Below are 14,748 nucleotides of genomic sequence, written 5' to 3'. Positions count from 1 at the left end.
TAAAGGCCAGTTTTGCACATTCAAATATTGGCACACACGTTTAAACCAGTTGTATAAGTCATATTAATCCAACCAGCTGGTCCTAAATTTGAATTCGATGATAAACCATAGCATACGAAAAACCGTTCTTTGCGATGTACCAGACTCTATTTCTAAGGTTATTTTAGAATTCACTTATTTTACTATTAGTTATTGGCTAGGTTATACCAATTTTTGCAAAAAAACATCCCATTTATTATGAAATAATTATTACAATATAACGTATAATATTGAAGCGGACTCTTGTTTTCTCTCTCTGGCCCACGCACAACATAGACATAATTCATCCTCGCAAAATATCTTTTTTAGTTTTTGAGTACCTAATCCTAGAGTAAAATCTCTCTTTATAAAACATATAGAAAATAATATTTTTGTGGGTATGACATATCAACTTTTCTAAATATTGTTTCAAAACAATTTAATATTCGTTTAGATTTGTGAAACTTTTTTTAGATTCTGAGCGAAGCGATGAATGTATTGATTTTACAATGATGTGTGTTTTCTGAAATGGTTGATTTTTAAAATATTTCTCAAAAATCATAAAAAGGATTTTACGTGAATGCGTCTTATCTATGTAGCACGTGGGTCTGAGAGAAAAAACAAATATTGGGCTGACATCCTTTTAACTTTTTAGTCAATATACCGACGCGACGTACCATAAAACGATGTGAATATTTTCGTCACAATATAAATAGCTTGAAATTAGTCTAAATATCGTGTGTTTTCTAGATTGTTTTGAAAAGTACTGGGAAAATTCGTGTTAACTTGGAATCCATCTCGATCTAATTGTTTAGGTACCAGAAATCGTCTACTACTCCAAAAACTGACAGACACAGCTAAACAAAAAGACATCGTTTTAAAACCAACACATTCGTCGTTACGCTTAGGATGAAAAATTGCAACCCGTTTTGATTTATAATATATGAGGAAAATCATCGTTTCAAAAATATTTTATTGTTAAGTAATAATAATTTTTTTTATACAAGTCATACTTGTTACAAATGGTGATTACTGATTTTACGCGGTGTATAAAACATAAAATTCCAAATTATTAACTCACAACGAGCTGGTAACCATGATATCAATATGTTCGTTGGTGAAACGGTAAAAAATATGGAACGGCCATTCTTTGCTCGTCCGTCTCTCAATCGTATTTTTGTTTTATATTTACGTTTTTGTTCTTTGCGCCCACGAGTACGTTTGTGTACAATATTCGCGCAATGCAGTATAAGACGAAATCCCAGCCGTGAACCTCCATCCCATCTTCACAAGTGCGTGTTATACAGTATAATACTGCAGTTGGGAAACGATTCTTGATCACCTCCTCCGGGCCGTTTCCCGGGGATCACACGCCGGCAGCGCTTTGAGGTAGAATGTGCGGGGCCACCTGCATTGTTCGCGGGTTCCGTGTGTAGGAATAGACACTTTCGTACGCTGTTATTTAGAAATTACTATAGAACTGTCCGTACCTGTATGTATACTTTATAACACGGGTGTGTTCGGGAAATCCAAAGGAAAACCTTGGGAAAATAATCACGAAACTACCTACACGTATCGCATTTTTTATAGCATGTCGTGATATCATATAAATATCAAGTGTTATTGTTAATAAGATGACGTTGGTTACACGGATTTGTATGCGGTTTAACTGTAATGCGCAAGTGTGACCGATGCGTTATATGATTCACGGCGCAACGTTGTTTATATTTTTATGAATCGTGGATATCAAAATTGCCGAATTATTGTAATAATATATTAATTGTCCAAGTAGATATGTAATTATTTGATAGGGCCTCGGATGGGGTTTGGAATATTAAATGTTACGCCCACAAATTGTTTTCTACATTTTTCGATATCTATGCGCCAACAGTATAGGCGCCTAATATTTCTGATACATATTTTATAAGATGTGCACAACCGTGTCATGTTTCTTATTAATATAAGAGCAAACAGTTTTTCAATATGTAGGTAATTTTTTTTTTTGAAGTTCCTAAACTCAGACGTATGCTTTATATAAATATATATATATAAGTGCGCGAACGGTTTACCAAATAGCAGATAAAATTTTCTGGATTTTCACAAACGATTATCACCCCCAATCTAGTTTCTTGTGTGGATTTTTTTTATGTTTAGTTCAACTTTCAAAGTGTGTACAATTTCCTAAATACGAAAGATATTTTAAAAAAAACAGCAGTAGATATCTACAATTTGTTAACTATAGTGTATACAAATATTGTAGTCAACGTTTTTTTAAATTTTACACAAAACAAGCTATCACAATATTCTATAGTTATCCAACAAAATAAGCATAAAAAATGTTCTTTTTGTGAAAAAAAAACCAAAAGTTTGTGATCAAAAGTGTGGCACGAAAAAACATGAATTGCATTCCGTACGAATAACTAATTTAAATAAATTCTGAAAAAAAAACGAGTTTTTGTGTTCAATATATGGCATGAAAAATACCCGAAAAATATGTTTGCGCACATAATAATATTCACAATGTTTTTTATTTATTTTTAATACGATTTCGTACGACTAAATAGTAACTAAATTCAACACAGAAACTAAAATCCCGGTATTTTGTTTACGTGTGAATTTGAATTTTAAAAGGACATACGCAATCACAGAGTGTTATATAGTGATTGAATGTTATTAAGAAAAAAAATGGATGGATTTTTGACATTGAACTGTTGCAAAACCTCTGTTAAATATCGAGAACATAAAATACTTTCAAACAGAAAATGTGAAAATATTTTTAAAAAATATGTTAGTTTTCGTCGAACAAGAGGCGCAAAAATAGACAGTAACACAATTTCAGAACATCAACAAACAACACTGTTATTTTAACGTTAAATAATTAAGTTAATATATTTTATTTTTAATTTTAATCCATTTTGCTTACCATTCTAAGCTAAGAACATACCAGCCCTCCAACCTAAAATAACCAACACAATAACATAGTATAGATTTATATGTATATTTTATAATTATACAACCGGTAATAGCATCGCATCGTAATGCTAATTATTAGGTTGCATAATAATTAAACTAAACAGTGTGAAATAAAAGCGTTTGAATAAAAATCCACTAACCAACCGAATACTAAGGTAATAATATAATTAAGAACTACTACGCTCTTATTTAAATTGTAACCATTTCTATACAGAATAATTACAAGATAGTTTTAATAACAAAAATCAATAATTAAATAAAATTCCAAAGGTTTAAAACCTATTTTAACATGGTCATAATCTCTAACTTGTTTGGAATAATAGCTTGTATTTATCCTGTATTTTATTCATGGACCGTAATGTTGCCAAGTAATTATTCACTCGCCACCAGGGTATATATATATATAACTATGAGACAAAAGAGAGGCGTTCCTCGTTCGTCGTGCTTCGAATGTTCTTCCAGTTAACCGAGTTTATCTGAAACCCTACATTTATAAATCAAATATAACTTACAACACTAATCATATAACTAAATGTATACAAGGGGGGTCGAAATGTTTAAGGGAAGGATAATTGAATTTGGAGACATCCGTCACTACCAACAGGTTTATCTAAATACAAACACATTCAAGTACCAATGTGACATTATACTAAACCGTAAATAATATCAATATCAATACGTAAGCCAAGTGCCAACTACAGCAGATTCAGCTTTCGTAAATCAGCTTTAAATGTAAACATGTTTTTATTGTTGTAAGTAATTATTGGAGCAATTAAACAAGACATTAGTAATTAAGAGTGGGTGGTTAGTTAACGCAGAGCGTAGGCGGTATAAGTTAATTGTGTAAACGCTGTGGTACAAATAACGTAATAATAATATTTACATAAAACAGTTATTATTTTAATTTTAATATTATGCATAAATTTAAAAATCTCACAAAACTAATAATAGATTCACTTTCAATATTATATACGTTGTACATACTAATTGGTGATCAAAAAATTACTGTTATAGTGTTTTTATTATAATTTTTCATCATACGTGAAAATAACGGAGATAAATCGGTTTTTGTAATAATTATACTTAACAACGTTCCTATTTGGTCTTGATAATTTCCCCGGAGCATTACCATTTAAAAGTTTTTTTTTACCAAAACCCTGATTAAGTATTCTTCAAGAATGATCATGCATATTTTAGTTCTCTAATCTCAAAATGTTCATCTCTTACTCATAATTCTTCGGAATTCTAATGAAATATTAATTTGAAAACTCTGAAATATTAGTATTTCATGATATTTTAAATAAAAAATAAAAGCCATTAAACTGTGTAGTTTGTCTGCCAAAGTAAAAATAAGTAGAATACATTTTTATGTATAAGAAAACAATATATTCAATTCAGTTTAAAACACTTACCAATAAATAAATTATAAATTCATTATAATACTAATTAAACTGCAACTGCACAATAATACATTAAATTTCGACACCAAAAACCAAATGTTTGCAGTTTTTTTAACTTCAAAATAATTTAATCATATAATAAAAAGCTGTATAAATCCATAATTAAATATCTAAATACGTCATACAAAATACAATTTCTAAAATAAATATTATAAAAACAAATTATAATTTTAAATAATATTTTAGTTATTAATTTTTCTTCAATAAAATGTTGGGAAAATATTTACAAACAATGTAAGTCCTTTACACTGTAATAAATCGTTTAAAGTTGTAAATGACTTTCTAAGCGTCTTAGCAGACAATTTAATGTCCGGCATTTATCAGCTAACGTCTTAATTTTTATCAGTTACGCAGTTTCATCAATCTTCGAATCCTTCTAAGAATGACATTTTTAACGATCATGAAAACAGTCATACTTAAGTTTTTGTTTTCCAAACGTCGCGATAATATACACTTTGAGTTCGAGTGATTTTGACGCGTCATTTCAGATCTCGAGTATACTCGAGCTAGTACACTTGAGCTTGGAAAGCAGACTGCAAGAATAACGAGGAGGAGTTTTTATTTTTTTTTTAATTCTGTTTCACTTAGTTGATTCTTTATGTACTAGAGAAAGAGAGTAGAATATTACTACATTAGGACACCCCCTTTTGCTTTTCATCTTAATTATCAATTTCCTTCAAGTTATTTGTGCTTTTTTTTGTCTGTTAAATTAATATCCGGTTATTTCCTTCCGTTCGATTTTATATCCACATCCATAGCCATTTCAAATTACTCCCGGGAGCAATTATTCTTCCAGACAAACAAATGCACTCAGCGCGTACCCGCAAAATAAATAACAATACCAAAAATAATATACAGGCTGATCCGGTTGATGGGGGGAGAGGAGCAATCTCGCATAAAACAGCAATCAAAACTCACTTTTGAAAACGAATAATCATTTTGATTATACTTTCATTAGTAATGTTTATCTGTTGTTCATTTTGTTACCCCACTACCACAAACCACTACCGTGAATATTATCCGTTGCCCCTTTCGACTTTCCACTGAAAATTTATCGTCGAACCCTTGTCGCCAACGATTTTATTCCCATTAAAATTCCACCGAGGTGCACTCGTATGTATAATATATATTTTATAGCTGGTAACGAATTTCGGTGGTTTCTCGCGTAATAAATTTGTCCAAATTAAATCCACCAATCCAATTACCGTCCCAGTGAAATTCCTCATCAGGAACCTCTGCGGTAGAAACGCAGTAAATGCCAATGAAACATTTTTATCCACTATTCTAAATTAGTGTCATTATGAATGGTGTTGTAAAACCTAGTCGTGGTGGCGATGGCATTATAATTGTTCCAGCTTAGCATCCAAAACAAATTAAAGTAATTTAAAACGACTCGAAAATCCGCTATGCGCAATAGTAACCTACGTGTCTGTTCTTAGGCATGTAACTAACATGCCTAATATAATATTATATTATACGGCATGCGCACGAAAAGGGTGACTTTAATAGAAGTTTTCCCTAAAAAATTATCATACCAACTACCTAGTATCGTTGGCTGTGGCTGTATGATGGTATTTTTTTTTAATATAATATTATACGTTAATTATTTATAAATGTTAAATAATATCATAAATTACATTTAGTATTAATGTAGGTATACATTTATAACTTATAAGTTATGACGCTTATAACCTTAGAAATGATTAAAATGTGTTTAATATTATGAGAATAAAATGTGAACACAAATATAAGACAACTTTCTGGAAAACCTTGACTGCATGTTGCTCAGACATTTCACAGTAAAATTTGCTTGAAAATATCTACTAATACAAAATTTAAACACTTATATCACAAAATAATATAATATTTGATATAGTAATTTTGTTTAAAGAAAATATGTCTGTAAGAGTTAATGAAATGTATTTTTACAGTGGGCTGGTATGTTGAGTGATCGTTCAATCAAGTTAGGTACCTGTGACTAGTATTAGTGTTCACCTCATAATATAACTATGTGCAGAATATAGATATCCAACATAAGATTGAAACACATCCGTTGCTTTCTTATACGGAAATAACTCTCGATACGTGCGTCGTTCGTAGATTTTACAATTCCCAGCGGTTTTGTACATTTTTTTATACACCATTAACCCCTAAGTCCTAGTCTGTACTGAGATGTTCGTGGTGTAAACAATAATAACGAGTACACGCATTAATGAACAAAAATAACAACAATAAAAATAAAAAAATACACATCTCCCTCGATATTTTTTCTTCCTCGGGATTTCTTGCCCGTTATTAATCACTATAATAAAATGTTTGAAAAGTAGTATTACTCATCATCATCTTTTTTTTTTTTTTGCAACTAAATGATTTGATATTTTATTTTGTTAAATACAAAATAACAATAAGAATAATAATAATAATAATAATAATAATCGAACGCATCATTGCGTAAACGGAAGAGGCAATCTAGCGTCACTGCTACTGTCCTGCCAGTAGTATGGACATTGTATATTGCACGCAGGTTCCACGACGAGGACCACGCCAATTACTTGAACTCGATGTGGCTGATAGCCATCACGTTACTCAGTGTAGGCTACGGAGACATTGTACCAAACACGTACTGCGGACGAGGCATCACGCTCTCCTGCGGTATTATGGTAAGATTAATAATGACGAACACACACACACACACACACACAATACACAATAAACGCGCACACATGTACACAAATACATTGACACATATTTACAAACACAGCGCCATCGTGTGCATTTACTTTTGACAGTATAACCAACCACCAATCCACCTCTTACTCGTGACCGAGGGAGAGAATAGTTACTTCAAAACTCTTCATCAACACAAAAACGAAAATTAAAATGTAATTAACTTTAACAATTAAAAGCGAACTGTTTACTCTGGAGCTTACAAAATTGGAATTGCGTTTATACACGCGTTTAAGCGCCGTACAACATGGTGTTTTCCGTGTAGTTAGCGAATCCGGAAAGTCGTTTTAAATTTCCCTCCTCCCACCCAAAATTTCCCGTCGCACATAATTCGATTAAGCTTATATTTCGAATAATAACGATCGTAAACCAATTTTAATAGGGGACACACCCAACCAACACTGCCATAGCCACCACCGCCGCCGCCGTAAATTAATTATGTCCTGGCACGAGCTTCTGCTAACTTTGTAGACGCGACACAAAGTTTTAGAACTTTATTTGCTTTAAAAAGCTATTTACATTCATTGGGAACCAATTGAATTGAAAGCTTTCATACGTTCTACACTTGTGTCCAGTAATGATATTTTTTTTTTAATATATCAAAAGATGGTTTCTATTTCAGGGGGTGCGGGCGTAATTGAATTCCGAACACTTGTTAAACACTTTATAATGTAAATTTTTCATTCATCCGTCCAGAATTAACTTACAAAACTTATATGAATAATAAAACATTAACTTAACGGACGTTGAGCACGTCCACTAATATCTTGGATTTAATAACTTCCAAGTATCAATTTTTACTTAAAAATTAACATGTCATCATAACGTCGTATAATGTATTTAATATATATTCTTTTATGTCATCATCTCATATAGTAATCGTTTTTTATTAATAAAAACTATCATTAAGAAATGTTTAAAATAGTAGGACACCCCGTACATATTTTTATATTATTTATCAGGGGTCCTGTACTATATCTAACGAATTCGTGTTGTCTGAAATACGATGAAGTTTCACATCAAAGACGAGTAAATAAGTCACGTTTCATAATAGATCTTCTACAAAATAGAAAATACACGCACTCCTGAACTCGTGTAGATATTTCAAAACTTTTTTTTAAATGTCATCGTGATTGGATAAATGGGTTAGAACGTATAGTTCGGGATCCCTGGGGCTGATAAACAACCGAAGCAACGAATTTCGTTTAATGTATTTCAACCAGTATTGTCATACGCGTCAAAGACGAATGGAGAATGAACTCGTGTTTAAAATTGTGTTATTGTCTTTTTTTACGCATCCTAGTAATAATTTCGATACGGAAACTGTACATATCGATGTGTTTTTGGAGTCGATAGGAGAAAGATAACAAATCGTGGTTCATAAGAAATATTGTAATATTTATAATTTATAATTTAATTTTTTTACTGGGATTGGGTTGTGATCAATACTACACTGTGTCTGGGGCTCTGTAGGTTTCATGATGAAGATCACGCTAACCTGCTGAACTCCATGTGGTTCATAGCGATCACGTTCCTGAGCGTGGGCTTCGGAGACATAGTGCCAAACACTTACTGCGGTCGTGGCATTGCGGTCACCACTGGCATAATGGTAAGACCGACTCCAGAACAACCAAACAAATATCCCAGTGGCCTCAAATTTAGTGACCAAAAAGTCTATCCAGCCGATAGCGTCCAACATTTCTAGCGTGCTTGCTTGGAAAATGCATTAAATTAATTTAGGAAGGAATACTATTGAGCGATGTCCAAATGGATTTAGATTTTAGAGTAGATGAATTGATTGGAAACATGATACAGCGTCTAAGGGATTCATAGAAAATAAACTTTTTGGTTTAAACTATGTATATAATCAAAAAACATAGATTTGTGTACCTATATACCGTTGTCAAAGATTTATATATACTATTTATGCGCTAAAAGAAGACTATTTAATGGCAAAACTTGTAAGATAAGATAATATTAAAATTGAATTTATTTACTACATGATTTTAATGACATACAAATATGTTGTACATTTTCATAATTATTATAATAATGATAAACGCTTCCTAATAGTTAAGTATAATAATAGTTACTTTTAATGCAGCAACTTATAATTTTTCTGAAAATATTTATATACATTTATCTGATGTTTGACTTTGGTTAATGGTTATTAATTATAAATATTTAATTAATTATATAATTATAGCTAACGTAATGAGTCTGATATTAGATTAATATACATCGACATTTTTAAAAATATAATGACTTCCAATATTTTAAAATTATACGATGCTATTTAAAATTTGAAAATTGATACTATTTTAAAAAATGAGGAGAAGATAAGAAATTATTAATATAATTTAATGAAAAAGTAGCGTTTGTGTTAACAGTTTCTGAAAATTGTATGCTAAATAAATATTATAAATATATTCGAGAAATGCCATATTTTACCTACAGAAAACCATCCTGTATGTAAATATATATAAACATTATACATATTATACTTTGTTTTCCAACTCTGCATTCTTCCTCTCGCATCAAACATGGTTTTATATGAATCCCTTTGATATAACAATAATAATAATTACATGTAAAAGCGTTTCAAAGCAATTATTTTAAGGACCGCTCATATGATGCAAATTCCAAGTGTCTTACTTGAACATTCCGAACACCATGCAAAGCGCGTAGAAGTGCTTTATAAATATATAAAGCCCCTTGTACAGTAGTTTCAATAGCGCTTTAGATACAATAATATTATAGATATTTCGTAATTGATGTATAACATTGTTGATACCGTTGTGAAAATCACAAGTGATATTGTACAATTGTGTTGCAATTATTTGTTATTATTATTATTACTTAGAAATTAGACACTTCTACATATATAGACGCACTGTCTTAGATTTAGGTATAGACACCATAATATAACTATCAACAAAAAAATAATATAATATAATATACTACAGTCGCTGACACGGCGTCCTGAGTAGGCAAATGTGGTGTCTCAATGCACTGCGTACGGATATTATTATGCAAGCCCCATTTAATTCAAAAACACATGTCACTATAATATTATAGTTAGTTGTTAGATAATGTGTGCGTTATAGTATAATAATTGATTAATCAAAAAATAAAAATACACAGGATAGTATGAACTATTTTTGTATATTTTTTATGTGAACACTAAACATATCTAATCGCCATGCAATGTCAAATGTATCACGCTTTGTCTAACACTATTTTGCCTCATTCACGTTTCAAGAAAATAAAACATGGGCTTTAAAACAAAACGAAAACTCCACTACAATCATAATAATGTGTAAATAATTTTTCGATTTTTCACTAACCCGGGATGCACGTTGTAATATTATTTTATTTTTAACTGTACAGGAACTTCTTTGTTTAATATTGCATGAACATAATAATATACGGTTTAAGTGGGCATTCAAACGCTTGTTGATTTGTATAAATTAAAAAAAAGTGCACTCGATTATTTTCTACAAGAATACTTAATGTTTAGTGGTTGATATAGTGTACATCCAAACACGAAACACCGAAATGTATTCGATGAGTTGGAGCACATCTGTAACTGTAGTACAACGACTCCAAATACACATTGATATTATAATGGAACATGCTTTAATTTTTCACGGTCCCAATTATTTTGCCAAATGCCAACACTAATGATATTTTAATTCTACGTGGATGAATGAAAGAAAAAAATAACATATTTTGTTTAAAAGTCGACCGAGCAGTGGGCCGGCAATTACTGTGACATCGAAAATTGGATCGCACCAATGGACTTTTCCGATAACATCAGTTACCTAGTCCTTACTGTCAATCAGAGTTAAACAAAAGAGTTAAACACTACGCTTTTAATAAATTTAACTAATTAATTAAATTATAAAAATAAGCATTAATTTCTACTAGTACATAAAGCCTTTTAAATTGCATGAATAGAGCTATTATATTATAATATATTATATTATCATTATTATTATTATTACTATCATAACATCATCATCGTCGTTCCGAACAAAAAATATTTTTAAAAAATGTACCCCACTTACGGTTTTTGTTATTCTTTAACCATCATCAATCATTTATAAAACAAACTTCCACACAAACTTATATTAATAACTTTGCATGAACAAATTTATGTTGGCTTTGATCATCAAACACAATAAATAGACAACTATACTAACTATAATGTAGTGTTGTTTTTCTCCTTTAAAATTTTTCCTCCAATTTTATTTTGACCACCAATGCTGGTCTTAAATAACTATGATTTAAATGATGTTTCCAGGGTGCCGGGTGCACAGCACTTCTAGTGGCTGTTGTGTCACGAAAGATGGAACTCTCTAGGGCAGAGAAACACGTCCATAATTTCATGATGGACACTCAACTTACAAAACGAGTACAATATTGAATAATTTGTATACTATTATTGTGGATGATTTTTTTTTTCATTAGAAACATATTTGTCTTTCAGCTGAAAAACGCTGCGGCCAACGTCCTCAGGGAGACGTGGCTGATCTACAAACACACTAGACTGGTGAAAAGGGTGAATGCAGGCAGGGTTCGAACACACCAACGAAAATTCTTGTTGGCCATATACGCGTAAGTATAAAAACTGAATATTACCCGAAACGTTAGTCGGCCGTCAAAAGAAATTTTCGGCAGAAAAACAATTACCGACTTAAACGACTTAAAAACAACCATGAAATGGCCATCGTTATATCTATTGTTCGAATAACAATTATATTTAGTCTCTGAACGTTTTATTATTGTGTTTGTAGCACACAGCATATTCAAATGCATTTCTTTTTCGCGACTTTACCGAGTTGAATAGAAAATAATAAGTTGTTCCAACTCGACGCGCTTGTGATAATTAAATACTAGTAGTTTCCTGATGAACAACTACATGACATACACAAACCCTTTTCAATTAAACTCTTCAATTAAAACAACCGCACTGCCCTCAGGGGGATAACAAGAGTTTTTATTTTATCAACAATCGTATTCCAACCGAATGCGAACATTTTTCAAGTAGACAGTTTGAAAGATAATACTCGATATATCCACCAATGGACGGTATAAAACTCGGGTGTTATGTTTTTAGTTTGAGATAATAATATTTTCGTGTTTGCCTCAGGTTGAGAAAAGTGAAAATGGACCAAAGAAAATTAATGGACAACGCAAATACAATAACAGACATGGCCAAAGTGAGTAACAGAAATTACCTGCACCGTACCAACAAATATGGAGGATAATGATTGATATATTTTTAGACGCAGAATACTGTTTATGAAATTGTATCCGACATGAGTAATCGATACGATGCGTTTGAAGAACGTTTGGTGAATCTCGAAGATAAACTGGTAGCCTTACAAGAACAGGTAAATAATATAATTCCGTATTGTTTGTTGCTATATCATATTAATGTCATTCCCTGCAGTTGGGATTCTATAAAATACTATCAATTCATAGATTTACTATACGGTATACGTGCAATATCGTGTTCGGAATATTAAACATTTTATTTTTAAATCAATTGCAATAAAAAATAATTCTTCATCCGTACGGTACATAAAGATTTATTTACTTCAAATTATTTCTTCTACCTACTAGAGACTAGGCACAGTCACAGTTATACGGGCTTACGATCTCGTTGAAATTATTTTGTTTTGTTATTATAACCATAAGAATAAAGGAATTTAATCAAACATAGTAAAAAAAAAACAATTCGAAGTCTAAATGAACCATGTATAATTAAATTATACAGCTATCAATCCAGTAAATTATTTTGCATGACCGAATAAATTCAATGTATTTCAATCGAGTTATACAACTACAGTTACATAACACGGTGTTACATCAAATTATATTGTTATGTAATTGAAACTTTAATTAATTTCCCGACGTATTTGAGGTTTATAAATATAACTACAGTTTTACATTATAATTTATAAACAATTATTTCAATTAATCTGAGTATTATATAATTATAATATATTGTTACAATTTTTATATTATTCCGAGTTTTTACATTCACCTTTATTTGCACCGACATTATTCTTTAACAAGCAATTATTGTTTTACGATAGAGTACAGAATATCTTATTGGTCTCTACACCACCAGGTAATTAGGTCAAAATTAACATTTTTTTTATCAAGATTACAAAAATTAAATAGTTATTTTCCAAAAAAAAAGTTTACTAATGACTTTCAACCAAGTGGACTTTTTTTGGATAAATCTTTAAAAAAAAATAATAATAATAATAATAATAATAATAAAAACCTATTATAAAGCCGTTTATAAACCCTTGCCAAATGTCAGAAAAATTCCACTTGACTACACATATTCGAGCGATTGAACCTTATCTACGTTTACAGCGCTATAACGTACAACGGACTACACGGAGTGAAAAAATATGGATATCGGTTAAATGTCTTTTGCCCAATTTTATTTTCATAATATTCCAAAAAAAAATCCTAAACATGACACGCATGAGACATCTTAAGTGATTTCTCAGCGTGAACTGTACACCGAACAGCCTGACCGAATCAGAACCACGTAGGTAGGTATACTGTTATCGTTCGTCATTAGTCATAATAACACTATACGAATATTTGCCCGAATACTACATCGTTTACTTCAAAGGTGTTTCAAATTAAATTTGTCGAGTACGTCTAATCGAAACGATAACATTCGTATGCGTGTCTTGCACATCCGATCCCACTCTTGATATCTGAAGCTGTTTGGGTAGGGAGTGTTGAGCGTTTGAGTGGTAGTGTGTGAGGAACTAACATAACGTGTAGCCAGTGTAGGTAAAATTGTACTTACAATAGAGTGTCATCCGAACCGACAAATGTGGACATAAGCTCCGCTTTCTCTGAAGTCTCCGTCCAATCAACTTTCTGTCGAGAAATCAATTTTATTCCCGGTGGCAAAATACAATAGATATTATGCTGACACAATATTCATGTTTAAATAAATTATTATTGTTATTAATTATTGTAACCGGTCGACTGATGGTAAACATCAAAGCGGGTTTCTGCGTTTTTACTATATTTTCATTGATATTTGTACACATACATTTTAGTCATTGCTTAAACTTTAAACTCCATCAATACAATTATTATCGTCGTGACCTACAAAAATTAAAAATATTGAGTATTAAATTCTCCTACAATAAATGTGTTTTCGTATCTGATGTCTTTATAATACCTATTCATAAACTAATACACTACATCATCAGCTAGGTACCATCAAAATGTCATAATCACGCAAAAACGGTCTATTTTTGACATGCGTAGATCATACAAATATAATTAATATATGAAAGAATGACTGTCTGATTTAATTTTAAAAACATAATATTCAGTGGGTACCTATAAGTTATGACTAATCAAGATGATTATTTTAAAGGTAAATCCTAATTTTCTCGAAAAATATTACAATTGTTGACAATTTTATTTTGACATATTTTGAATTCATTAAATTTACATTCAAAATCTATTTTTATCATCATAGGATTTTACTTTTTTCTAAATCACAGGATGCCTT

The 14,748-nt window shown here is 31.0% G+C and overlaps 1 protein-coding gene across 4 annotated transcripts in view; it reads left to right on the top strand.

Moving 5' to 3' along the window:
• The window catches only part of LOC132942492 (small conductance calcium-activated potassium channel protein 2), a 190,392-nt gene that overhangs the window by 165,132 nt on the left and 10,512 nt on the right, over positions 1 to 14,748 (top strand). For 3 of the 4 annotated variants that reach the window (XM_061010916.1, XM_061010913.1, XM_061010915.1), the window contains 5 exons: positions 8,652 to 8,787; positions 11,485 to 11,595; positions 11,671 to 11,798; positions 12,334 to 12,403; positions 12,470 to 12,577. In XM_061010916.1, coding sequence (XP_060866899.1) covers positions 8,652 to 8,787; positions 11,485 to 11,595; positions 11,671 to 11,798; positions 12,334 to 12,403; positions 12,470 to 12,577 — 553 coding nt within the window. Of the gene's footprint in view, positions 1 to 6,975; positions 7,112 to 8,651; positions 8,788 to 11,484; positions 11,596 to 11,670; positions 11,799 to 12,333; positions 12,404 to 12,469; positions 12,578 to 14,748 lie in introns of all 4 variants that reach the window. The other variant, XM_061010914.1, reaches the window with a different exon arrangement.

This window comes from Metopolophium dirhodum, chromosome 4 (genome assembly GCF_019925205.1).
Source record: "Metopolophium dirhodum isolate CAU chromosome 4, ASM1992520v1, whole genome shotgun sequence".
Taxonomy (NCBI): Eukaryota; Metazoa; Arthropoda; class Insecta; order Hemiptera; family Aphididae; genus Metopolophium; species Metopolophium dirhodum.
Note: the sequence above shows the minus strand (reverse complement) of the source record. Positions and strands in the feature narration are given on the sequence as shown.